This window comes from Cydia splendana, chromosome 18, assembly GCF_910591565.1.
Source record: "Cydia splendana chromosome 18, ilCydSple1.2, whole genome shotgun sequence".
NCBI classification, from domain to species: Eukaryota; Metazoa; Arthropoda; class Insecta; order Lepidoptera; family Tortricidae; genus Cydia; species Cydia splendana.
In genome coordinates, this window is record NC_085977.1 from 1,919,975 (window position 1) to 1,944,640 (window position 24,666).

The window sequence follows — 24,666 nt, forward strand, 5'->3', positions numbered from 1 at the left end:
TCAGATCAGCTCGATGGTACCATAATATTGCACTGTCACCCAACTTACGTACCTATGCAAATTTTCGGCTTCATTGGAAACCGGGAAGTGCGTCAAATTTTACTTGCAATATTTGTTTACAGACAACGGGACAGAGGTGAAACTAAAAAAAGCTTGTAAAAATCATTGGAAATATCAAATACGTCGGTCGGATAAGGACGTAAATCCAAAAATTAATTTAACACGACGTTATCTCCATTAAAAACTTATTAAAATCCAATATGTCTGGGCCTATGTACTTAATTAAAGCATCAGCTTATCAGCTCGAGATAATGCTAATGGGCTCAAGATTTAATATAAACGCGAGAAACGGTCTTTGACGTTTAGTCTCCAAAATGGCGCGAAAAATTACGTTGTTGTTGATTTTGATGATGGTGGTGTGCCTTGTCTATGGTAAGTACGATCTTTTTTTCACCGATCAAACAGCTCTTTTTATTCAGTGAAGCAATTAAAGCAGTAAAATCAAGTTAAAAGTTGCATTTCATCCTCTACAGCGCAACTTAAAGTAATTTGATGCAAATTTTGAGTTGTTTCTGGGAGGATAGACTTTTTACTATTTTGAATAATAAATAAGTATGTACAGTCAGAAAAACTATTAGCTTAGCACCCCTGCATACAAATGTGTATACACAGAGGTGCTGTATGCAGTGGTGCCAAGCTTATATTATCTTTGCTGACTGTACTACTGTTCCACAACATTTATTACCTATTTCCAGTGTATTTTATTCTAGTTCATCCTGACCCTAATAACTTAATTATAAATTTGGTACTTTGTAGCATGTAATGACGGCCAATCACCAAGACGATTGTCAAGGTCGTGTCAAAACCATCACCGTTACAAATTGTTAATTTATAGTAGAATCGGCCCCGAGTCTATCTGCCCTTAAGTAGGTAGAGGTAGGTAGTCGTATTTTAAACGCGTACGGCGGTAAAATAATGCCTCAGCACCGGTAGCACGATCGTGTTTATGTCAGATAAAGCATTCCCTCCAGCCTAGCACTAAGTATGTAAATGGTTGGATCAACTATTTATTGTTGTTCTGTGTAGTAAGCCAGGGGACATAAACAACACAGTTTGTTAAAAAAATGTAGGTACTTCGTTGTCCTAACATGCTTAGTAAATGGCTTAGGTACATTAATTGTTGATTCTTATTTCTTACAAATGAATTTAGATCATATATTTGATATAATGATTTGAAAGTGACCCAGGAGACGGAACATGGACCGAGTGACAAAAAAAGTTGAGGAGGTTATTATTTATTATATAAGTACAATCTACCTGTTCGCACGACATTTATTTATACAAGGTTTCTGTTTTACATAATATACAAATCAAAATACCAATAATGGGGAAAATAATTTATTTACATACAATATATATACAGGTGGTACTACTAAACGAAATTATTAACTAGCTTAAATCTAAAATAGGCCCCTGAGGCATTGTACCAAGGATGCTGGCGGCATCTCCTCGCTGTATCGCAATGCTGATACGTTGTGCGAGGTAGCCGTCAGCTCTTCGGTCACCAGTTAAGTCAACCAGACGCATCGCGATTTCTGCGAACAACTTATGCGCGCTGGGACCCCATGGACATAGAGTTTCAACTCCAAATGGTACAAAATGGTACTCTCTACCGAAGCTCTTATATTTGTTACGTTTTAAATTAAACCAATAATTAAAATTCAAAATTTATTTCTCATACCTGCCTGTATTTAGCAATCATGCACCTACTTAGGTAGGTACCTACCTGCCATACTTACCTACCTAATAATTATATTTTTTCATAAGGTGCCGGATCAGATTGTGAGCTTCCGAAAGTTGTTGGCAATTGCAGAGGCAGAATCCGGAGGTAAGTATTAAATGTTTCTTAAACTGGCATTTATTCATTTATTTTGTGACGTTTAGCGTCGCATGAAGTAGGTAGATTGCAAAATGAGACGAAAGAAAACTAACCAGAGTAAATTTTACGAAATATAATTTTAAAAAAATAAAAAAAACTAAAGGAAAGACAAGGTCGTGGATCTTTTCTGAGCTGGCAATTAACAGTGGTGAAACGAGTCCTTGATAGGGGTCACTTCCCTGCACTACGTCGCAGAACGTCGAACTTGGAGGTGGCCGTCTTCAAAAAAAAGGGTTCCGGATCCAGCACGGGAACCTTCCGGAACGAAGCGGAGCATGCGAATTCAGGTTGGTAGGTTCCGACTCCAACCCCAGACTTGGTCCCCTATTTGGGGAAATACTGGAACTTAACACATTTAATATTAGAATAAATTTTACACCATATTAAAAATTTGTCACATCATGACTAAAATTGTATCTTTGAATTTAGTCGATTTGACCTCTCGCTGTCAAAGCCGTGGTAGCAATCTCTCGGACGCGTATGTGTCTCATTAGCTGGCCGGTTCACATCGCTTATCGCGAGCCGGGTGACGTAGTCCTTTGTATTCGCATCTAGTTTTACCTAGAGCTCCCGATACACGTGTTACACGCTGACACGGGTACCCGTGTTCTTAAGCCCGCCGGGCTTAAGAACCCGAACTACACGAACCCGCCCGGATTCGGAAACGTTTACACGGGTACCCGTGTACACGGGTACACGGATACACGAAATAACGGATCTTATTTACCCGCCGGTTCGACCCTTCACTCTCGTGTAGCGGAGATTCGTGCTATGAAGACATACGATTTAATATGTGGAAGGTTAGGAAGATTCGATTACCTACTTTGCAGTTTTACTGGATTGATTTGTAATGTCAATAATAGGTAGGTAAGTACAATTTGTTTCAATAATCATAAGATTAAAATTAACAATATCTCAGTAACCGTTGACTTCATTGTTGGTATTTCAGTTTCTTCATTGATGTAGTTTTTTGATAATTAAAGTAAACCTAAATACCACCACCACCATGTTACCATTTGTTGGGACGTCAGTCTTTCCGTGACCACAGCTGGTGCAACTCAGCTGAAACGTCGGAATTAAAGGTAAAAACAATGAAATTATATCGCGGTAGACCCGTTTGTGTAATTAAATATGTGTACAAAACGCGAGAGTTTAAAGTGTTATATAAACCTAAATGATTATTTAATACAAAAGTAGATAGTTATGCTTACTGAAACCAGAGTTGGGCATTATTCGAATCATTTTTAATCTAAATAATTATGGTGAGATTAATATTCGCGAATAAATTATTCGCGAATAAACCATTCGTTTAGAATTTCGAATAAGAAATGAATTATTCGAATAAATTACACGAAGGATTTTTGTAATACACACTCAGATGGCAAATCTGAATAGGTATGCAACTGCAGCGTATTTTAGAGCCAAGGAAAATTTTGGGAAAGGCCCCAACTGACCGTCGCCATCCATGGTGGGGACAAATGGGAATTGTTTATATGCAGCGCCTATTCCCATTTGTTCCCGGCCGGGACAAGTGAGAATACATCCGATATTTGTGTAAAATATTATTATGCAGGGTTTACCCATATGTTCCCCGCGGAGATAAATGGGAATTCACCCATTATTGGTAATTATTAGTAATATGGGAATACACCAATAATGGATGCATTATTGGTGTATTCCCATTTGTCTCCAATTCACGTGACCTACGCCATGCACGAGGCGGGGACAAATGGGAATGTTTATATGAATTTTGGTGTTCCCATTTGTCACCGATATTGGCGTTGCCATTTGTCCCCACCTCAAAAGATTTCTATGCAGCGTCTTTCCCCATAAGTTTCTCGCGGGAACAAATGGGAATACACTCTTTGTTGGTGTATTCCTATTTGTTCCTGCCCTACGTGACCGCCGCCATACGTGAGGCGGAGACAAATGGGTACGATTTATATGCAGCACCTATTCCATCAGTTCCCGACGTAGACAAATGGGAATACATCTGAAAATTGTGTTCCCAATTATCCCCACCCAATAAGGTGGGGAAAAATGGATAATATTTTTATGCAGGGTCTTCACATATGTTCCCCGCGGAGACAATTGGGAATTCACACATTATTGGTAATGATGGGTGCATTATTGGTGTATTCCCATTTGACCCGATTCAGGTGACCTACACCATACATGAGGCGGGGACAAATGGGAATGTTTTATATGAATTTTGGTGTTCCCATTTGTCCCCGATATTGGTGTTCCCATTTGTCCCCGAGGCGGAGACAAATGGGTACGATTTATATGCAGCACCTATTCCATCAGTTCCTGACGTAGACAAATGGGAATACATCCGAAAATTGTGTTCCCAATTATCCCCACCCCAATAAGGTGGGGAAAAATGGAAAATATTTTTATGCAGGGTCTTCACATATGTTCCCCGCGGAGACAAATGGGAATTCACCCATTATTGGTAATGATGGGTGCATTATTGGTGTATTCCCATTTGTCCCCGATTCACGTGACCTACGCCATACATGAGGCGGGGACAAATGGGAATGTTTTATATGAGTTTTGGTGTTCCCATTTGTCCCCGATATTGGTGTTCTCATTTGGTGCCGATACAAAAGATTTCTATGCAGCGTCTTTTCTCAAATGTCTGTCGCGGCGTGGACAAATAGGAATTCTTCCGAAAATGGTGTGTTCCCATTTGTCCCGACACCAATAAGGAGGGTACAGATGGGAAATATTTATATGCAAATCCTATCACTTCTGTAACCGGCGGGGACAAATGGGAATACATCCGAAAATGGTGTGTTCCCTTTTGTCCTTACAAAAATAAGGTGGGAACAAATGGGAAATATTTATATGCGGCTTCTTTTCCTATATGTTCCCCGCGGGGACAAATGGGCATACACCCATTATTGGTTATAATGGGTGCATTATTGATGTAATCCCATTTGTCCCCTATCCACGTGACCTACGCCATACATGAGGGACAAATGGAAACGTTTTATATGCAGCGCCTATTCCCATCTGTTCCCGGCGGGGAACAATAAGAATACACCCGTTAATGGTGTGTTCCTATTTGTCATTGCTTCAATGAAGTGGGGACAAATGGGAAAGATTGTTTGTCTTTTCCCAAATGTTCCCGAAGGGGACAAACGGGAATACCCCCATCATTGGTGTATTTCCAGTTGTTCTCGCCCCACGTGACCGCCAATATATGAGGCGTATTCCCAGTTTCCACACCTCAAATCAACCAACCAGATAAACCGATAGAAAACATTTTCTTTTTACTATTGGGATATAAAACAGCTAAATAGTTATTTTGTAAGCTAACATTGGCAAATAATTTATTCGTGGGCTATTTTATTCGCTGAATAAATTATTCGCGAATGAATTGAACACGAATGATCATTCGAAAAAATTATTCGTCATTCGCGAATGATTTGGTAATTCTCATTCGTAATTCGTCATTCAAATGAATTTTGCCCATCTCTGACTGAAACTACCACGAACGGAATATGTTATATTTTCCTTTAACAAAATCGCATTTTGCTCACTGTTAGCAAAGTACCCTTGTTCGAGCTGCTGAGGTGAAAAATAAATTAAATTGGTACAACACATATCAATCACATTGAACATCCATATATACATTACTACAATCTCCGCTACACGCCAAGGACGGGTTAGGCCCGCGTGTATTTAAGGTCCGTTTCGCCGTGTACACGGGTACACGGGTACCCGGATACACGGATCTTAATTACACGTGTGCACGACTACACGTGTAGAACGGGTCAGAAAACCGTGTACGTGTAGTTCGGAAACGGGTACCGAACACGTGTACACGAAACCCGGACACGACCGCGAGCCCTAGACTTTTACCTAATAGCAAATGCAGTCGTCAATTCTGTTTGTTCGTAGATTTATTTTGTATATATTAGTTTTCAAGGTTTTTGTGTATATTTTTTTAGATAATAAGTATGAAATGTGTATTATAGTAGTTTATAGTTATATTTAGGTTTAAGTTTATTTCTTATTTTGTAGAATTTTAATTGGAAATAACGGTAAACCGTTACAATTTCTTGCTTCCATGGTACATTTTTGGGTAGTATTTACATATTTCTTATGGTACCTATCACATGGACCCTGAGTAGGGTGTAGCAAATACTAATAATTTAATTATTTTAATTAAGTTACAGTTACTAAACTTAAACTTGAACATGCCAGCTGAGTATACTCTTTGATGTATGATTTTAAAGTAAATGGCGAAGTTATGGCTAAGTTGTAGTCAATTCTAAATAAATACCTACTACATTATGAGCATCGTAGGTACACCCTACCGTGGAGTCGTGGACTAACTTAGCCCCAACGATCTTATAAGATAATATCAGTCTGATATTGGAAATGATGTTTGCTACACTTATTTTATCAGGCGCTGTTGTAATTCCATAATTCTAAATAGTATACCAACATAGTTTCTGCTAAATATTAAATCAATAAGTTGCGTATACCTATATTATTTTTTCTTAGATAACAATATTGTATATTACCTATATTTGTTAATTAAGTTCTAAGCCCTAGATATTATGGAAGAGCGGAGTCTTCTGTCACAAGTATTTTATACTTACTAGAAGACTTCAACCTTTACACCTGTACCCTCTGTGTTAACAAATAAACATTTTTTCATTTTTTCATTTTTCATACCTAATATACCTTAACATTAACATCTGTGGGAACTTGGGAACATAATCTCCAAAAAATCCAAAAGGCCTTTCTGAGATTTATGTACAAAAAAAGATATGGGTATTACGCTTTTTTGTACCCAACAAAATTCATACTAGGCTGCCTTGGATATAATTCTCTAGAGGTAAGTAAGTACTCTAGAGGTACGTAACAACATCTTACTGACTACTGTTTGTCGCATACCTACTGCGCGGTGACTCGGACTGCCCGGAACTGATAGCTCGAGTCGTGAGGTTGTACGTCCCGGATATTCCTCGAGTCTGTTTGAGGCCGCTAACGCGTCCACTGTTGGCCGTGCCGGCGGCGCGCACAGTGTCGCACAGAAACTTGCCACTCCTCCGCGCGTTATCCTGACATCAGCACCAGAGTGTGACTTGTTTGCGTGGAGATGGGCGAATGTGTGCCGGGAGTGTCTGAGGTTTTGTGAGATGATGGATGAAAGGCTTTCCAGCACTTGCATTTGACTTTTAATGTTTACCTGTATTTTACTTTATATATATTTATTGTATTTGTAATACCTAATTAGTTTAATTATGCGGTGTATTGGCATATGCTGTAATGCCGTGTAAATGTATTTAAATAATTAATAATAGTAGGTACCTACACATCGACAAACAGTGCCGGTTGCTCTGAAAAGAACAGTTTTAGGATTTTCCCTAAGGTCTTACTATTCCAAACAGCGACACTTAGGGAGGTTTTATGCGTAGTCATAACGATGACACAACTTTCAAAACTGTCCCTAATCTCGCCTCTAAAATTGTATTTGCATTTTAGCTTCTTCTTCGACATAACGAGCCGCCAGTGCCGTCCGTTCGTGTACTCGGGCTGCGGGGGCAACGGCAACCGCTTCTACAGCCGCGACGAGTGCCAGTTCGCCTGCCACTACTTCATGAAACTCCAGCCTAAGAACTGGTGACGAGCGGGGGCAACCGCGAGAATCCAAAGATAAAATAAAATTGTCTGTGTATAGGTTTACGTAGGTCACTCGATAAGTTTTGAGATACAGAAAAACTATTCAAGATATTAGCACTATTTATATTACATTTTTTCAAAATACTTTTATCATTCTCTATATCACAATTGTAATAATATTTGACACACTTATTTAGGTATACCAACCAAAACTGTAATAATAATGTAATTGTAACATAATAACAATAATTGTAACTTAATTTATCTAATTTAATTTCCATTTTTGACGTGTAATATGTAATTATATTATAAATAAATGAGTATGAGTATGAGTATACAAAGTTCCATTCGTCTAAACCAACTTTGAAAACATTTTTACCAGCCTTGATCCGATAGAGCAGAAATCGCAACTTCATCAGTTTGTTAGACCATACGCGCTACTTCATGAAACTCCAGCCTAAGAACGGGTAGCAACGATGGGAATCGCGCTAAATTAATATTCGTAGCATTACCTAATTAGTCACGGAGATAGAGAACGAATTTAAATTTGAGAAATTCGCGGAATTATTATTATAATCTACGCGATTTTATCAGAAAAGGCGGCCAACTTGACAAACATAGATTCTGGGTCGACAACCCATATACATTTTAGATGCTATGTGATAATGTGTGTGATGTGTACCATCTTTGATATTAATATATTTGATTTGGATATTGATATTAATTTATAAAATATTTTAACTGTGTAATTTTTACCACCTTATTTCTTATTCCACCGTTCTTTCTAATACTAAAAAAATAAAGAACTTTAGTATCTAATTATCGAATTATCAGAAATGATCTTACATACAGGGCGCCTTTAACACTGGGTCGGGCGAAGCCCTACATTCAAGCGCACGAATTTATAAGCGGCCCTAAGCAGCCCTTGCAATAACTTTCCACGACACGTTTCACGTAAACCACTGCGGCTGTCCCTGATACAGCCTATCCCCATTTTTATTTTTATTTCGAGGTACGGAACACTATAAAAGTTTAAGTTTTTTAAGTTTATATTTATGCATATATATGTTAGTCTGTAAGGTATTTGTAATATGGGCCTTGTTGCCTGATTTAAAATGTTAAATAAATTTAAAAAAAAAAACACTAAAAAAGCAATAACTATATTTTATTGTATTACACAAAATCTTAATTAAGTATACATTTGTTAATATCTAAGCATAGTAGCTAAGGTTCGCCTTCTTCTTGGCCTGCACCTCCAAGATGGCGTCCATGAAGTCCTCATGCGTGACGGCGGTGGCGGAGCGGCGCAGCGCGATCATGCCGGCCTCCACGCACACCGCCTTGCACTGCGCGCCGTTGAAGTCATCCGTGGAACGGGAGAGTTCCTCAAAGTTCACGTCCGGACTGACGTTCATTTTACTGGAAAAAAACAAGTATAATAAATACTAGCTTTTGCCCGCGACTTCGTCTGCGTGGAATTAGCGACAGCAGCTAAAGTAGGTATAGCGCCTGGATAATGCTAATAGCAATCATTCAATTCGCGCATTGCCACAGAATAAATAATAGTACTAGGTACAGAAGACTCACTCTCTAACAAAACGCGTCTGTTACGATCAGCACAGATATGGCCGCTACCCAACAAACAAAATATCCTTATAAAATTAAATCTATAAGGGTTAAACACTCATAGTTGTTTTAAAATAGCATTCATTATGTCAAGGTACCTTTTAACGGCTCATTATAAGAAGATTTGGCTAATATTACCTTTATTCTTATAATTTGACCATGTACACGTTAATAAATCCAATTAATATGGCTACAATAAGGGTTCAAAATGTTTTGTTCTTATAGAGGCTCATTATAAGAAGATTTGGCTAATATTACCTTTATTCTTATAAAAGAAGATTTGGCTAATATTACTTTTATTCTTATAATTTGGCCTTGTACACGTTAATAAATCCAATTAAAATGGCTACAATAAGGGTTCAAAATGTTTTGTTCTTATAGAGGCTCATTATAAGAAGTTTTGGCTAATATTACCTTTATTCTTATAAAAGAAGATTTGGCTAATATTACTTTTATTCTTATAATTTGGCCTTGTACACGTTAATAAATCCAATTAATATGGCTACAATAAGGGTTCAAAATGTTTTGTTCTTATAGAGGTTCATTATAAGAAGTTTTGGCTAATATTACCTTTATTCTTATAAAAGAAGATTTGGCTAATAATACTTTTATTCTTATAATTTGGCCTTGTACACGTTAATAAATCCAATTAATATGGCTACAATAAGGGTTCAAAATGTTTTGTTCTTATAGAGGCTGGTTACATTGCTTTTTAGCTGTATAATATTCAAAGCAGTGTAAAGGCTTTTAATGTGGCCAATTATTCTTATAAAGGTAATGCACAAGATAACTATGACGCTTTTTTACTCATAGGAGCATGTTATTAGATACCTATCCGACAAAAAAAAAATCTAGAACAATCTGATACCAAATTATCAGCAGTGGTTCCGTAGAGGATCATTTTATGGAACATGAGTATTTTGTTTCTCTTTACAATTTTGACAGAAAATGAAAGTAAGTTAAATATAAATATATATGGGACATTTTACACAGATTGACCTAGCCCCAAACTAAGCATAGCTTATACCCATACCCATAGCTAACTATGGGTACTAGGCGACGATATAAACATACTTATATGTACATAGAAAACAACCATGACTCAGAAACAAATAAATGTATTCTTCACACAAATAAATGCCCTTAGCGGGATTCGAACCCAGGACCATCGGCTTCGCAGGCAGGGTTACCCACTAGGTCAGACCGGTCGTCTTGTTGCAATTGTTGCTAATTTTTTATGTATTCACGACCAATCACAACGTGTAATGGTAAATTTGGATGAGTTGGATGTCTACAATAATTATAACTTTTTCTTTGTATAAAATGTGTCCAGTTCCATGGCCATCTCATGTTATGTAAATTGAGATCTCTTGATTTTAAAAATTTGACAACTTCCGCGAAATACTACCATTGTATAATATGCAGACATGGAAAATTTACATGAGTACATAGATAGGCATGGAATTTCACTTGTGAGAAAGGAACCCTAACTATATGTAAAATGGCGAATCATAAGCAACACCTGTTGCTATTATAAAGTTTTAACTCTCATAGAGTATTTGTAGACGATGATGTGCTAATTCCTTTTGCTCTTATAATGGCCTTGCTCAAAACATGACAAAATAATTAACCACATTTTTACAAAAACGCTTAAATACAAGGGCGCGTTGATAATACAACACACTGCATATCACATTTTATCATGAAATTAAATTCCCACACAGTTTTCATAATAAATATGCAAATATTCGGGTAATCTATATTTCTATATATAAAAATTCAATTTCATTTCAGCAAAATGGATGACACTTGTTAATTTATTGTCAAACTGTTACAAAAAAAGTAAACCACTAAGAAAAAAATACCTATTGCAGAGTCATAAACGCACAGTTATAAATCCCAAAGACTTTTTAAGAGCCTCTGTTTTGCCGTTATGAGTTTTACTCCCTTAAATCTGATGATAACAAAACGTGTATAAGGGCTATTGCCCTTATTAATGCTTTCAATATGATTTGTATAAGTATATTAGCTTTTTAAGAGCACTTTCCTTGCCATTATAGGTTGGACTTCCTTGTTGCGTGTCATAATAAAGCACGTACAAGATTAAGAAAGCTTACAATAAAGCAACTTCAAGGGGGATATAAGGTAATTGTCCTTATAATTTGTGCCCAAATGCACCCTTATTAGTGATAATATGGCTCATATAAGAATATTATTTTTGGCATTTTAAGCCACTACAGGAGGAATTTTTGTTTGATGGGTAGGTGGTGACAGCGCCACGCGCGGCTTATGGCTTTCCCCAAAATTGGGGCCGAACGGATGTACTTTTAGCTACCTGTAGCAAAGCGACGAAATCGCGGAGTGAGCCACGCCTGGCATTGCTTACTTCAATTATTAGGCAATTCATTAACTCTTTCAATTCCAACCCCCTTTGCACTCTCTTCAGGGATGATTTCCGACATAAAAACTATCCTATATCCTTCCCCAGGACTCAAACTATCTCTATACGAAATTTCAACTAAATCGGTTCAGTGGCTTAAACGTGAAGAGGTAACAGACAGACACACTTTCGCCTTTATAATATTATTATATATAGTATGGATAGAGGACAATCTTACAAAGATGAACAGCCTCAAACTAAACAAAGCTTGTACTATGGGCACTAGGCCGAGATAAAAAGACTTTACACGATAAAATCTGACCATTCATGATCTGGTATGTTTTTAGTGAATGTACATTTTCAAGCAGTTCTTTTATTTTTAATAATCTGCAGATGCAATATAATAAAAATACAATCATATTGAGATACAATGAGTCGGTATGTGTGAGTTTGCGCCGAATATCTTACCTTTTTTCTTTTGTGCAGCTTGGGTAACTCTTTTCTACTTGAGGCAGTCAGGAAAAGTTTTATGTTTTGAAGGAAAGGGAACGGCATTTAATTTCGTGTTAACGAGGACTTGACATATATTAATTTTAGTTTAGTTATATATATTTCCATACATACGATTGTATCAGAATTCTCTACTTTTAATTAATTAATCTAAAATCAATTTATTGGTCAACAAAGGTTTAGTTTGGTTTAGATAAAAAAAAACCAAACATGTGACTTACCGTGAATGGATCTGCATAATTCTAGCCCTGGCTTCCTCGTTGGGGTGTGGGAACTCGATCTTCCTGTCCAGACGACCAGATCGGAGCAGCGCCGGGTCCAGGATGTCTACTCTGTTCGTGGCCGCGATTACCTGAGATAAAGAAAATTTTTCAATTTACTCTATACGCATAGCTGACGTAGGGGAGAAGACCGCTTAAGTGGGACTGGGTGTCACGTCTGCCACGTGCATTAGGGTGGAGCGAAATCCAAAATTCTTGAATATAGCAATGGAACCCCTCTAAAAGGATGTCTAATTTTTTATTATTTAAGGGAAAAAAAATGAAAAAAAATATTGGTATATACTTTTAGCCCACTACTATTCGATTATATATAGCAATATATGTATATTTTTAATAAATTTAATTTAAATATGCAAATTTTTTTCATAACAAGTTTTATTCATTTAATAACATCTTTTTCTTACAGATATACTCGATTCCTATGCTTATTTTTGTTTATAACGTATATTTTTATGACTCGGTAAAACCACGTAAATAGGGGTTTTATGGAAAATGCCCTTTAACCCGGATATTGTGCACAAATTGGAGTTTACAACCCATAACAGAATCGTGAAAACTATTTTGAACATGATAAGATAATAAAAAGAATACTAGTATAAGTATATATATGCATAATATACGTCTGAACATGACCCAAAAAGGGCGTAAGCGACGCCGAAGGGCGAAATTTGACGCTTATTTAAACATATAAGTAACCCTTTTTTTGCAGTAAAATGATACTTTTCGTAATCAATAACATCGTTACTTTGACACAAGAATGTCTAAAAAACTAACCCATATAATTTTTTTACACTGTAGCATTTTCCTTGTTTTGCATGAAATTGCTGTTTAATATGAAATTTTGAAATTATATTATTTCATAAAAATTGAAAAATGCACTAAAATTTTAGTAATAACTTATTATACGCTTATTAAGTATTATATAATTTCAATAAAATGTACACATATTAGTGAAATAGTATATTTTAATAATTGATAAAAATTTACCTTTATTAATTTCTTTAGTGGCTGAGTAGAGGGCTAAAAGTAGTTTTGATTTTGAAACTTGATATAATCACTATAATCTACATGACAAACTGCAACTTTTGGTACCGGTTCCACATTGATAATCAAATTTTTATTTTTTTTTCCATATAACGACGCTCCACCCTAACGTGCATCCGGGTGGGCTAGTGTACCCACCAAGTTAACAGAAACTGGCCGGAAAAAGCACAAGCTGTGGAGATCAAGGGGAGAGGCCTTTGTCTAGCAGTGAGACATTAACATGCTAAAACATAAAAAAAAATCATAATCAATATTTCACTTGTCTTACCTTAAACTACTCAGGATGCTATTTGCAATACTAAACTCCCATGAGGCTCAATATTAAATATATTTAAACACATCACTCACCTTTTAAAGTCGAATATTGCTTGAGCAGTTTCAGCAAGGAAAGTCAAATCATTTTCGACATTAAGATGTGATTACTTTTGAATATATCTTGATATAATCTATGAGCGATTTTCATACTCCTAAGTAAATGTTCGAAGAATTGGTTTTAATATACTTACAATGCAATAGTTTTAAATTAAATGGCACACTTTACCATTCGTCGGCTCCGGCTTTCTCAGAGCTTTATGTTTAGTGCCAATATCACCCAGACCCAGCCCATCTAATAACTCTCACCTTAATATCAGCAGTAGAGCTGAATCCATCAAGCTGATTAAGCAGCTCCAACATGGTGCGCTGCACCTCCCTGTCTCCTGCCTTCTCGGAGTCAAAACGCTTTGTGCCAATAGCATCCAATTCATCAATGAAGATGATGGCCGGGGCTTTCTCCTTGGCGAGGGCGAAGGCGTCGCGCACGAGCTTTGCGCCGTCACCTGGAAAGATGATTAAAGTCTATTAGTAAAACTTTGTCTTCCTTGTTGTAACCTCATGGCTGAGGGGCGTGAGGGGGATGGTCTTCCCAGTGATGTCCAAGCCACTCTGTTACGGGCCCAGTGCATGCTAGCCTGCAATGTGGCGTTTGTCACTGACTTAAGTTTACATAACAAACAAAGCTCTAAAGCTTATAAGTAGAATTTGTAAAAATATATAAAATACAGATGAATTGTACTACATTGAAACTTCTTCTAAAAGATATCATTTATATTTCAAATTTGTAAGTAATGGTAAGAATGATTATGTTTTATAAGGTGTGTGTACAATTAGGAGTATTGTTAAAGAAAACAAAATTTAACTTATAACTCCTTTAAGTCACAAAAGTACACAAAAGCTTCGAAGAAGAAGTCCTTCCAGAGCGGCTTTTCAATTTGGACTACAATACATTACAAATAAATAATAAATAAATACTTAATTAGTTATTTATTTATATTTAGCCTTCAGTCTTCAGAATGAACCCTATTTTTGAATATAAACTAAAGGGCAGTATTGGCCGAACTTTAATTGCAATTAACCATTATAAATTGAACCGTAAACCATAAGGACATTAATAGTTTACAGTTCAATTTATAACATATAATTATATAATGTTTTTCTGAAAACATCTTGCTATTCTTATTAACCCTTTACCAGGCTGACAGTTCAAAAATGACAATTGAATGTCAGTCTTACTTATCGAGAATAGAACACATGTTTGAAGTGCCGTATGTGGAAAATATATGTAAACCCCTTAAGGTGGTAAAGGGTTAACTATCTTTGTATAATAAAATGAGGAACATACCAATAAACATCTGCACCAACTGCGGTCCCGCTAGCTTCAGGAAAGTAGACTTGGTCTGCGCAGCGCAAGCTCTGGCCAGCAGAGTCTTGCCGGTTCCAGGGGGCCCGTACAGGAGCACACCCTTCGGTGGATGAATGCCGAGGTTCACAAACTTCTCTTTGTGGGTCATGGGGAGCACCACAGCTTCAATCAGCTCCTGGAAGTTGAATATTTAATATGAAATATTTGACCACCAGTCATGTAGTTGGCAATCTTAAAGTTTTTGGCATAGAAGTAAAATTGGAACTCTGATAATAACATTTAGTAAATCTTACTCTACTTGATGGAAATCTTAATAAATAACTTTTGTTTACTGCATGGATGGAAGGAATGCAACTAAATATTACTTCTACACACAATACCTACAGTATATTTGAAAATATTTGTCTTGATGTCTTCAGAATTTTTAAAGACAAAGGAAATTAATTAATAATTCTTAATTACTACACTGAGTCATTGTTATTTCATGACATTATTTAGACACAAAATACTAAACAAGACCATAAGAAACTGTACTGACCTGAATCTGTTTATCCAAGCCACCAATATCAGAATACTGTTCAGTTGGCCTCTCATCGACCTCCATAGCCTTCACACGAGCGTCATACTCCGCCGGCAGCGTCTCCAAGATCAGATACGAGTCCTTATTCACTCCAACCAAGTCTCCAGGCTTTAGCTTCTCAGCGTCAACCAGCCCGATGACTGGCAAAAAGTAGGTCTGACGCGTTGAGGTCTTAATGACTGCACACTTTCCTTTACGCTGCGAATCTAGGTCCACCACCGCTCCATCCTCTTCCTCTTCTTGAGGATCTACGTCAAGCAGTTCAATCACATTTGAGACTAAATAAGGCAGCGTTTTGTTCACTTTAATTTTTTCCGTATTCTCTTTGATTTTTTCGTTCTGGGCTTGCAGCTCGTGGGATATCCTCATGACCTCGCTCTTCATGATCTTTATTTCATTGTCCAGCAGGCGAGTCCGGCTGATAATCTCGTCTGTTGGCATCCGAAGTACTTCCTCGCTAAGAGCTTCCTCCCCATCTTCCCAGATTGATTTGTCTTCAAGTGTTGTGGCCATGTTGTTGTGATATTATAAAAGTGAAATAAAGCTAATGTATCAGTTTATAATGAAGCGAAAACTACAAAATTAATTTGTTTCGGTTTCAGTCACAAACATGGAAAATGAATTGTCATTATTCGAGTTAGGGTTACCATACTATTGAAAAAAATATCTACCAAAAACTGAACACTGACGTTTAAACAAAATAGGAGCATAGAGGATCCGAAGTAAATTAGTGTTAATCAAGCTATTTTACATTATTTCATGAAATTACATGCTAGGACATTTTAAACATAGAAATACGATAAAAATATTCTACTAAACCAAATAACCCACAATAAATGGCAGCCCTATCCATAGCTACCATCACACAGATGTTAATTAAAGGTGTCTATTAAATGTCAAGCATCATCAAGCATGTCCAACATTCCGAACGAAACTTTCTCGAATGAATGATGTGCCGTAATTGAACGAATGAAAATTAATGCCACTGTCAACTTTGAATGAACGACACTTACACGAATTTCGAAATTTGCGAAGGGAATCGTGGAATTATTTTTAATTCCACCGAATATATAAGTGTCTTGTGGCTTTTTTTGTTTGTACATTTTAAAGATGGCTTTCTCCATGTTTCTTCGCAATTCAGGTAATATTTTTCTATCAATTGTAAATACTATTACATAACAGATGTTTTGTTTTTCTAGATGCATTTAGAATGCTTAATTATTCATGTCATTAGTGAAATTCTAAGGTATTTAAACTAATTTATAGTTATTATGCAACAATTACGATCTCAACATTCATCTGCAATAAAACTATTTATTACATTTTAGGTTAGAATTGTTTCATAGCTGTCTTGTTTTTGATTAATATAATAATAATGGTGGTAATTTTCAAATGTTTACTAACATTAACTTTTAATATTGTATAATCTTCTAGAATCTAGATCACGTCAATGACTATTGACGTCATAATTACCATACTTAAATATTTTTAATGTACTATCAATTACAAAACATACTACCTAATGTTTTGTAAATTGTAATTGTTTGGGTAATCCCTCAAGTCACATTAATCACTAATAAAAGTTTTGAACTAAATTAAATTTAGTTCAAAAGATAGCTATTTTTGTTGTTATTCGGTCCTATCAGCTAGGCTAGGAGCTTGGTAGAAGTAATGTTGTAACACATTCATTTTACTCATGCTTATTACATGACCCTGGAAATTATATATACTTAGTTAAAAAATGTGCTTCAAAAAATGAGTACACAGGTTTGTAAGGGGCTGAAACGGCACCTGTGATACCTCTGGAGTTGATCAGGCACATTTAAGGTTGGGGCAGGCAGAGCTGATAGCTTTTCATCAGGCAGGCTGTAAAACCTGCTGCACTAAGTGTGGTATCGGAGTCGGAGAGACGGACTCGTGCATTAAGGGTTCTGTACCATTATGCAAAAAACGGCAAATAAAGCATCTTTGTTGTATGGGAGCCCCACTTAAATATTTGTGTTATTCTGTTTTTAGTTATTGTTGTTATAGTGGCAACAGAAATACATCATCTGTGAAAATTTCAACTGTCTAGCTTCACGGTTCATAAGATACAGCCTGATGACAGACAGACGGACGGACAGCAGAGTCTTAGTAATAGGGTCCCGTTTTTACCCTTTGGGTATGGAATCCTAAAAACGAACTGCAACAGATGTTAAAAATGTAAAACGAATATCATGTTTCAGCATGCACAAGCCGCATATTCAGCCAGCAAGTAATGCAGCTAGCAACACAACCTGCCTTCGCACAGCGCGCCGCGGCCGCCTCCGTGCCCCTCAAGAGCTTAGCTCTTAACCAGAGCAATAGCACGCCTATTCTTAACGCTGTGAGTATGCCTTTTTATGCTAAGTCTTCTATCTTGCATTGTCCCGGCGTTGTGCCATGGCTCTTGGCAGCCCGGGGTCCGCTTGGTAACTAATCACAGGAATTGGCGTAGGCACTAGTTTTTACGAAAGCGACTGCCATCTGACCTTCCAACCCAGAGGGTAAACTAGGCCTTATTGGGATTAGTCCGGTTTCCTCACCATGTTTTCCTTCACCGAAACCTTTTTATGCTAAGATGAGTTAATAAAGTACGCAACAGTGTAAATTGTAACTTGAACCTCGATTGTCTCAGGTGCGCTCCTTCCGCACGACGGCGCCCGCGCTGGCCGAGCACGCGCACGACCACTCCAAGCTGTGGGTCATCGAGAAGGCGGTCACAGCTGCCATGGTGCCGCTCGTCCCCTTGGCGCTGCTCATGCCTAACAAAGTGTTTGACTCGGTGCTGGCTATTCTCATCACTGCACACAGCTTCTGGTAAGTGCATGTTCTAACTTGTATGTTAAGGATGGTAATAGGTACTTAGCAGAGCAACCTATACTCTGTATCTTTAGGTAAAAGTAGACAAATAATTTGTACATTTTCGGGTATAACATTTAATGATTAACCAACCAAATACAAACCCACCTGGATCTGTCACTGAACGACCTGACTTTAACCTACATTATTTTATCATGTAATGTTTTGATCTACCCTCAACTGGCTTAAGAAGCCATTTGAGGGTAGATATTGTTTACTCTTTTTAGAGTTTCGTACCCAAAGGGTAAAACGGGACCCTATTACTAAGACTCCGCTGTCCGTCCGTCCGTCCGTCTGTCACCAGGATGTATCTCACGAACCGTGATAGCTAGACAGTTCAAATTTTCACATATGATGTATTTCTGTTGCCGCTATAACAACAAATACTAAAAACAGAATATAGTGTAGTAAATAAAGGTAGTGGACCCCGCGTAATTCCTCAGCCAGCCAGCTTTACAGTATGATAAAGAATCAATAAATAAAAAGTATTGTATAAATTTCCAAAGAATAATAATAATAGAATTAAAGTAAATACCTAAAGTCTTAAATCGTTAATATCTTTTTACGGAAAAATGTTCCGTTCAAACTTTCTTCACCATACATATTCATGTAACGTATTGCAACAATATATGAAATATCAAAAACAATATCCCAGCAGAAATACCAGTATTAATAAAATATAATTTTTTGGCGTGTCTTGGACCGGAAAATTGCTGTCTAATTTTTACACTGGAATGCCATTTAATTGCCGTTTTATACCTACAAAATGAAAATCTAAAAAATTCCACTCTCAGTTTTTAATAATTCTATAATACATACATTTGGGTACGCATTTTTTTTTGGATTTTTTTACTCACTGCGCCAAATTATATTCTAAGATCATATAAGAAGATAAAAATGACAGAGCAATTTTCCGATGAAAATGAGCGTCAAAAAAAGGAATTCTCATAAAAAAATATTCTCATGTTTGATAAAACTTTTAGATTTTTTTCTAGTATCACATACTGATACAAATAACTTATTTTGTAAAATAATTTTGGACTGAGGAATTACTCGGTTCAATATATAATCAGATTTGTGTTTTTACCTAACTTAGGAGTGTTTTTTTTTTTGGATATTTATATGTTAGTCTCGGCTCATACTATACAATAACCAAGCTAAATTTCATCGACTGAGAAATTAATGCATGGGTCTCCATACAACAACTTGCTTCATTTACTACACTAATAAAATAAAGATTTAAGTGGGGCTCCCATACAACAAACGTGATTTTTGACCGAAGTTAAGCAACGTCGGGCGCGGTCAGTACTTGGATGGGTGACCTTTTTTTTGACGTTTTTTTGCATTATGGTACGGAACCCTTCGTGCGCGAGTCCGACTCGCACTTGCCCGGTTTTTTAAATACCTAAAGATACAGACAGGAGTCTCCAAGCTTTTGGCCTGCTCCCACTACATTCTCACCTGCATTCCTTACAATAAAAAGTAACCTAAAATTAAAAATACCTACAAACTAAAACTAATACTTATAAAACGAGGGCCCCTGGGGCATAGTGCCAAAGATACTGGCACCATGTCCTCGCTGAATCGCAACGCTTATTCATTGAGCGAGGAAGCTGTCAGCTCTTTTATCCCCAGTGACCTCAACCAGCCGTTTGGCCAAATCCCGGGCCCCACGGACCGAGGGTCTCGACACCGAAAGGAACAAAGTTGTAACTGGCGTCGAGACCCCCGTATTATTATTATTACCCACTGCATTCCTTATCTCATTATATCCAAGTCCCACCAATACCATCCTAATCCTTACCCCCCCTCCCCTTATCCCAGGGGCCTCGAAGCCATGGTGGTGGAATACATCCGCGTGCTCCTCTTCGGCGAGGTGATCCCCAAGCTCGCCATGGTCATAGTGTACCTCATGACTGCCGTGACATTAGGAGGGCTATTCTACCTGAACTTCAATGATATCGGGATCGCTAGGGCATTTTGGAAAATCTGGAAGAATATGAAGAATACGGGGGCGCCGAGTAAACCGCCGAGTGGTGCACAGGTTATCAATTTATTAACAACTAAACTGCAAAACGTAAATCAAGACCAAAAAAATTAAGTCAATGTTGCCATTGCAATAATTTGTTTGTAAAATAGTAAATGTCTTTTGATAAATAATCACGCTAAGATAATTTATTTATTAGTAATTTTACTCCTACGATTTAAAAAAGTACTTTTATTTACTTATTTTTACATAAATACAAGACGCGCTAGTAAAAAGTGGCAACATTGTCTTACTTTTTTTGGTCTTGAATTACGTTTTGCAGTATAGTTTTACCCGCGACTTCTTTCATTAGTTCCATCCTTGGAGGATATCAGGAACCAAACGGAGACGCCTTGTTTGTAATTTTTGGTACCTACAAAACAGTCTGCCGATTTTTGCGGGGGAGGGGCACGTCAAATGTATACGTAACGTAAAAAGGACGTGTCAGATAAATGTATACAATGTGTATGACCATTGGCCGCCTATTTTTGACAGAGGGGAACGCCTGTTAATGACTACTCCGTTTGGTTATATCCTCTAATCAGGTAAGAGTTAGAGTAAGTATAGCGCCTGGATAAGATGTAATGGCAATTATTTTGAGCATAATATGCTTAATTTTTTTTTATTCTGACTTCTAGGCAAAGATCTACATATTTACCTACTTATATTTTATTTATAAATATCTGGGAGCATAAGTTTTGCTCGGAAAACATATAAAAACACAAAACAGCGCAGAAATCGCGGAGATAAGACCTAGCTAGATCGATTTTTCTCCCCCTAAAATCCCCATATTAGGTCATATAGCAAATTTCATCGAAATCAGAGCAGTTTCCGAGATCCCCGAAATATATATTTATGTCGTCAGGTGACAAGCAAGTCACTAATTACTAAAAAAAATTTAATCAAAAATCTACCTTCTTTTAGTACTAATATGGTTCACTATGGCTATGAACTTGTGGTGGTACTTAGTGACTTTTGCTTGTCATCCGATGATATATATATGACGTTGCACAAAATACTATTAAAATTAACTCATGACGACTATTCCAGGGGTCTCGAAGCCATAGCTGTTGACTACGTCCGCGCCAGCATTTTCGGCCCCTTCATCCCGAAGCTGGCCATCGGCCTCGTCTACCTCATCTCCATCGCGACCCTCGGCGGCCTCTTCTACATCATCAGCCATGACGTCGGCCTCGCTAACGCCGTCAAACAGTTCTGGGGGGTTAAGGCTAAGCAGGCGTAGGCTTTGAGTGGATACGGCCCTTTTTATATGTATGTATGAAGAAATCTAGATCTCGTGATCGAGCGTTCTACGGAATTGTCTATCTCAACGGTTCTCAAAGTTTTTTGGCGACGGGACCCTTTTGGAAAGCAAAATATTTGACGGAGCCCCAAATTTAAAACTTTCGTTTCACAAATCAACTGTGGACGTGGACCAGAGATAAAGAGCTGGTTATTGATTTGTTTTCGCTTTTTCTCGCGGAGCCCCCAACAAAGGCTTTGCACACTTTGAGAATGGCTGGTCTATCTTGTCCGGTATGAATGCGATTTTTTTTACCGTGTTAGGTATATTTTTTAGCATTAGACAGAACTCCGCAGAAGATATTTATCGGGAACTAATTGTGGCATACCTAATATTAACCTTTTCGCCGCCATTGACTTGATATAAAGTCAGTACATTTCGTGCCCTACACGCCACGACTTCATATATTAACGAGTTGGTTGTTAATTCGTTGACGTGGCGGCCAAAAGGTTAAAATAATCTCAAATAGACTATTATTCTCTATTTACTTCAAAATTTTACCGCCAAAAGTGCCCGATTTAGAACCTCGTGCTTAATAGCCGCCTCGGCCGAGGCACGTCTACACTGGCCGTTTTATGCGCGAGGAAATTGCTTCGCGTATTATGCTCGCTCTGTGTAGACCCGGCTAATTAAGTATAGGAGTTTCTTTTCATGTTTAGAAAAAGCGTCGTCAAATAATTACAGTGGTAATTAGACGAAAAAAACTCGCGTTTGTACTTTGTAGACACGTGGAATGCTCCTACTAAAAGATTACTATAAAAAACCACATGCATATGGAAAGGGTTAAGACGTATTTGCAAATCGCTAGAACCAGATATTTTAAGTGATTCAGTTTAAATTCAATTGTCTGGAACAATTGAAATTTGGCAATACATGTAGTTATTTTTTTTGTAAGGGCCTTGGCGCTTTTTTTTAGTTTCTACTGGCGCTTGCGATTTGCACAATCAACGTTTGAGTTATAAGTAATATTTGCTACTATAAAGTTCAATACGTAAATGTGACGTTATCTATGAAAAGGGACATTATTGTCGATGGTGCTTATAAGCCATTATAACGATGCTCCGATATAAATACAATGCTGCGCGACGCTGTGCGGCGTAAGCGCCATCGACAATAAGGTCCCTTTTCATAGATAATATCCCATTAATAATATAATAGTTGATTCAATTCTTTTTAGTGAATTGAAACAACAGCATTTTGAAGGGCACTGAACCAAGTGTATGGCGGCAAATTTTACCAATAACTAGGATATTTTGAAATTTTTGCCAGATATTTGACTCGAGAATGTATTTATTACCTTTAGGTCATCTTTTAGAATTTTTTAAGGTTACCCGAGGCTGTAATTATTTATTTTAGTGACAAATTCGAAATTTTAATGAGATTTTATTGGCTTATGTATTTAAAATGAAATATTTTTTTAACATATGGACTATTTGTATATTTGCATGCTTGCCTCGAATCAGACATCTGGCTTGGGGCCGTTCATTTATTACGTAAGCTCTTGTACATGATACTTGTACGAATCGTGAAATATATTGTCATGTGACTTAAAAGCTAAAGTATTTCGTGTATCAGTTTAAAAACTATTTTACACTTACCTAATAAATGAATGCGCTCATTCGAGACAATACCAGGTACTTAATGTGTAGCACAATTCTTTACTTTTTGAAAGTATTAATTCGGTTTAGCGTAGTTATGATTGTGCTGTGAAGTATCGGGGGGTTTTGATGTGATTAATTTATTATAGTTTAATAAAGGAAGTACCTTTTATTCTGTTTTTTTTTTCAATCATATCCCTCAAATATCAACCAGTATAGGAGTAGGGTAAACGCGCATATAATTGGTATTTTTATTGACATGTTAGACCTTAGTAACTGCGTACGCAGTTTTGTATTTTTCGCGCCAATCATAAGGTGTTTTACCCCAAACCTAGGGTTACAGAGTTAGTTATATCGACATATTTTCATAGGAATACGACGTCTAAAAAGCGAAATCGATTGCAGAACCTATGATCATCAAATGGCATTAAAAACACATGATTTAGTTAAATAACATTCATATATTTCATTGTAATGCATTTTTCTTTATTTGTCATTGATAAAAAAAAAATAAAGCTATTGCTCTTGAATTAAAGTAGCTTTAAATTCTTTATAATACCAATAAATAAATAATTTATCTCTTTATTTAGATCTAGTAGTGCATACCTAAAGGTAATAGCAATTTTTGTTTTAATTTGTGTACTAGGTCCATATAGGTACTTCACAAAATATTCAGATGGATACCTGTGTACCTACATTTTCATTTAAATAGTGCAAACCAAAACAATGGATATATAAAAATACTCAGCATAATTATTTTCACATATGTACTTGGAGGTAGACGAAATACTATTATTTTATTACATAAAGGTAATTCTGCTATTATGAACATATTTTAGGTATTTCCGCAGATCCCTTTGTTTGACATAATTATTGAAAGTCATAACGTAATGATTGTCAGATTATCATTAGTCATAATTCTGAAACCGTTAACATTTCAGGATTTCCGTAAGGTTATCCTATAGATAGGTTAGGTTAGGTTTGCTTTATGGCAATCCTGAAAAGTTACGCGTTTCTGAGAAAAACCAAATTATGACTAATGAAATTGCGGACAAGCAATACATTATGACTTAAAACTTTATTGAAAACAATAGAGACCCTTTATTTACGTTATAAATTAATTTGAGCTACCTAATGTTGTTGTATCCTACGAACCACAAAATGTGTCGCTTAGC

At 36.8% G+C, this 24,666-nt stretch overlaps 3 protein-coding genes across 3 annotated transcripts; 2 read left to right on the plus strand and 1 right to left on the minus strand.

Moving 5' to 3' along the window:
• The first annotated feature begins 318 nt into the window (after positions 1-318).
• LOC134799359 (kappaPI-actitoxin-Avd3d-like) lies at positions 319-7,625 on the plus strand. Its single transcript, XM_063771769.1, has 3 exons — positions 319-432; positions 1,828-1,888; positions 7,445-7,625. The coding sequence occupies exons 1-3, from the start codon at positions 375-377 to the stop codon at positions 7,584-7,586; spliced, it is 261 nt and encodes an 86-aa protein (XP_063627839.1). The 5' UTR covers positions 319-374; the 3' UTR covers positions 7,587-7,625.
• Positions 7,626-8,730: 1,105 nt separating this feature from the next.
• LOC134799297 (26S proteasome regulatory subunit 6A-B) lies at positions 8,731-16,324 on the minus strand. Its single transcript, XM_063771677.1, has 5 exons — positions 15,643-16,324; positions 15,084-15,279; positions 14,045-14,241; positions 12,320-12,450; positions 8,731-9,001 (listed from the first exon to the last, which is right to left on the minus strand). The coding sequence occupies exons 1-5, from the start codon at positions 16,195-16,197 to the stop codon at positions 8,794-8,796; spliced, it is 1,287 nt and encodes a 428-aa protein (XP_063627747.1). The 5' UTR covers positions 16,198-16,324; the 3' UTR covers positions 8,731-8,793.
• Positions 16,325-16,687: 363 nt separating this feature from the next.
• LOC134799355 (succinate dehydrogenase [ubiquinone] cytochrome b small subunit, mitochondrial) lies at positions 16,688-23,663 on the plus strand. The gene is made up of 4 exons (XM_063771764.1): positions 16,688-16,825; positions 17,910-18,049; positions 18,341-18,522; positions 21,641-23,663. Exons 1-4 carry the CDS (start codon positions 16,795-16,797, stop codon positions 21,831-21,833), a joined length of 546 nt encoding a protein of 181 aa, XP_063627834.1. The 5' UTR covers positions 16,688-16,794; the 3' UTR covers positions 21,834-23,663.
• Positions 23,664-24,666: the final 1,003 nt, after the last annotated feature.

Coding starts and splice junctions, on each gene's coding strand:
- LOC134799297 (XM_063771677.1), bottom strand. CDS start 16,197: ATGGCCACAACACTTGAAGACAAATCAATCTGGGAAGATGGGGAGGAA. Junction 15,280..15,642: donor GCTTGGATAAACAGATTCAG/GTCAGTACAGTT, acceptor TTCAACTTCCAG/GAGCTGATTGAAGCTGTGGT. Junction 9,002..12,319: donor ATTATGCAGATCCATTCACG/GTAAGTCACATG, acceptor GTTTTTTTCCAG/TAAAATGAACGTCAGTCCGG.
- LOC134799355 (XM_063771764.1), top strand. CDS start 16,795: ATGGCTTTCTCCATGTTTCTTCGCAATTCAG. Junction 16,826..17,909: donor CATGTTTCTTCGCAATTCAG/GTAATATTTTTC, acceptor ATCATGTTTCAG/CATGCACAAGCCGCATATTC. Junction 18,523..21,640: donor ATCACTGCACACAGCTTCTG/GTAAGTGCATGT, acceptor CGACTATTCCAG/GGGTCTCGAAGCCATAGCTG.
- LOC134799359 (XM_063771769.1), top strand. CDS start 375: ATGGCGCGAAAAATTACGTTGTTGTTGATTTTGATGATGGTGGTGTGC. Junction 433..1,827: donor GGTGGTGTGCCTTGTCTATG/GTAAGTACGATC, acceptor TTTTTTCATAAG/GTGCCGGATCAGATTGTGAG. Junction 1,889..7,444: donor TGCAGAGGCAGAATCCGGAG/GTAAGTATTAAA, acceptor TTTGCATTTTAG/CTTCTTCTTCGACATAACGA.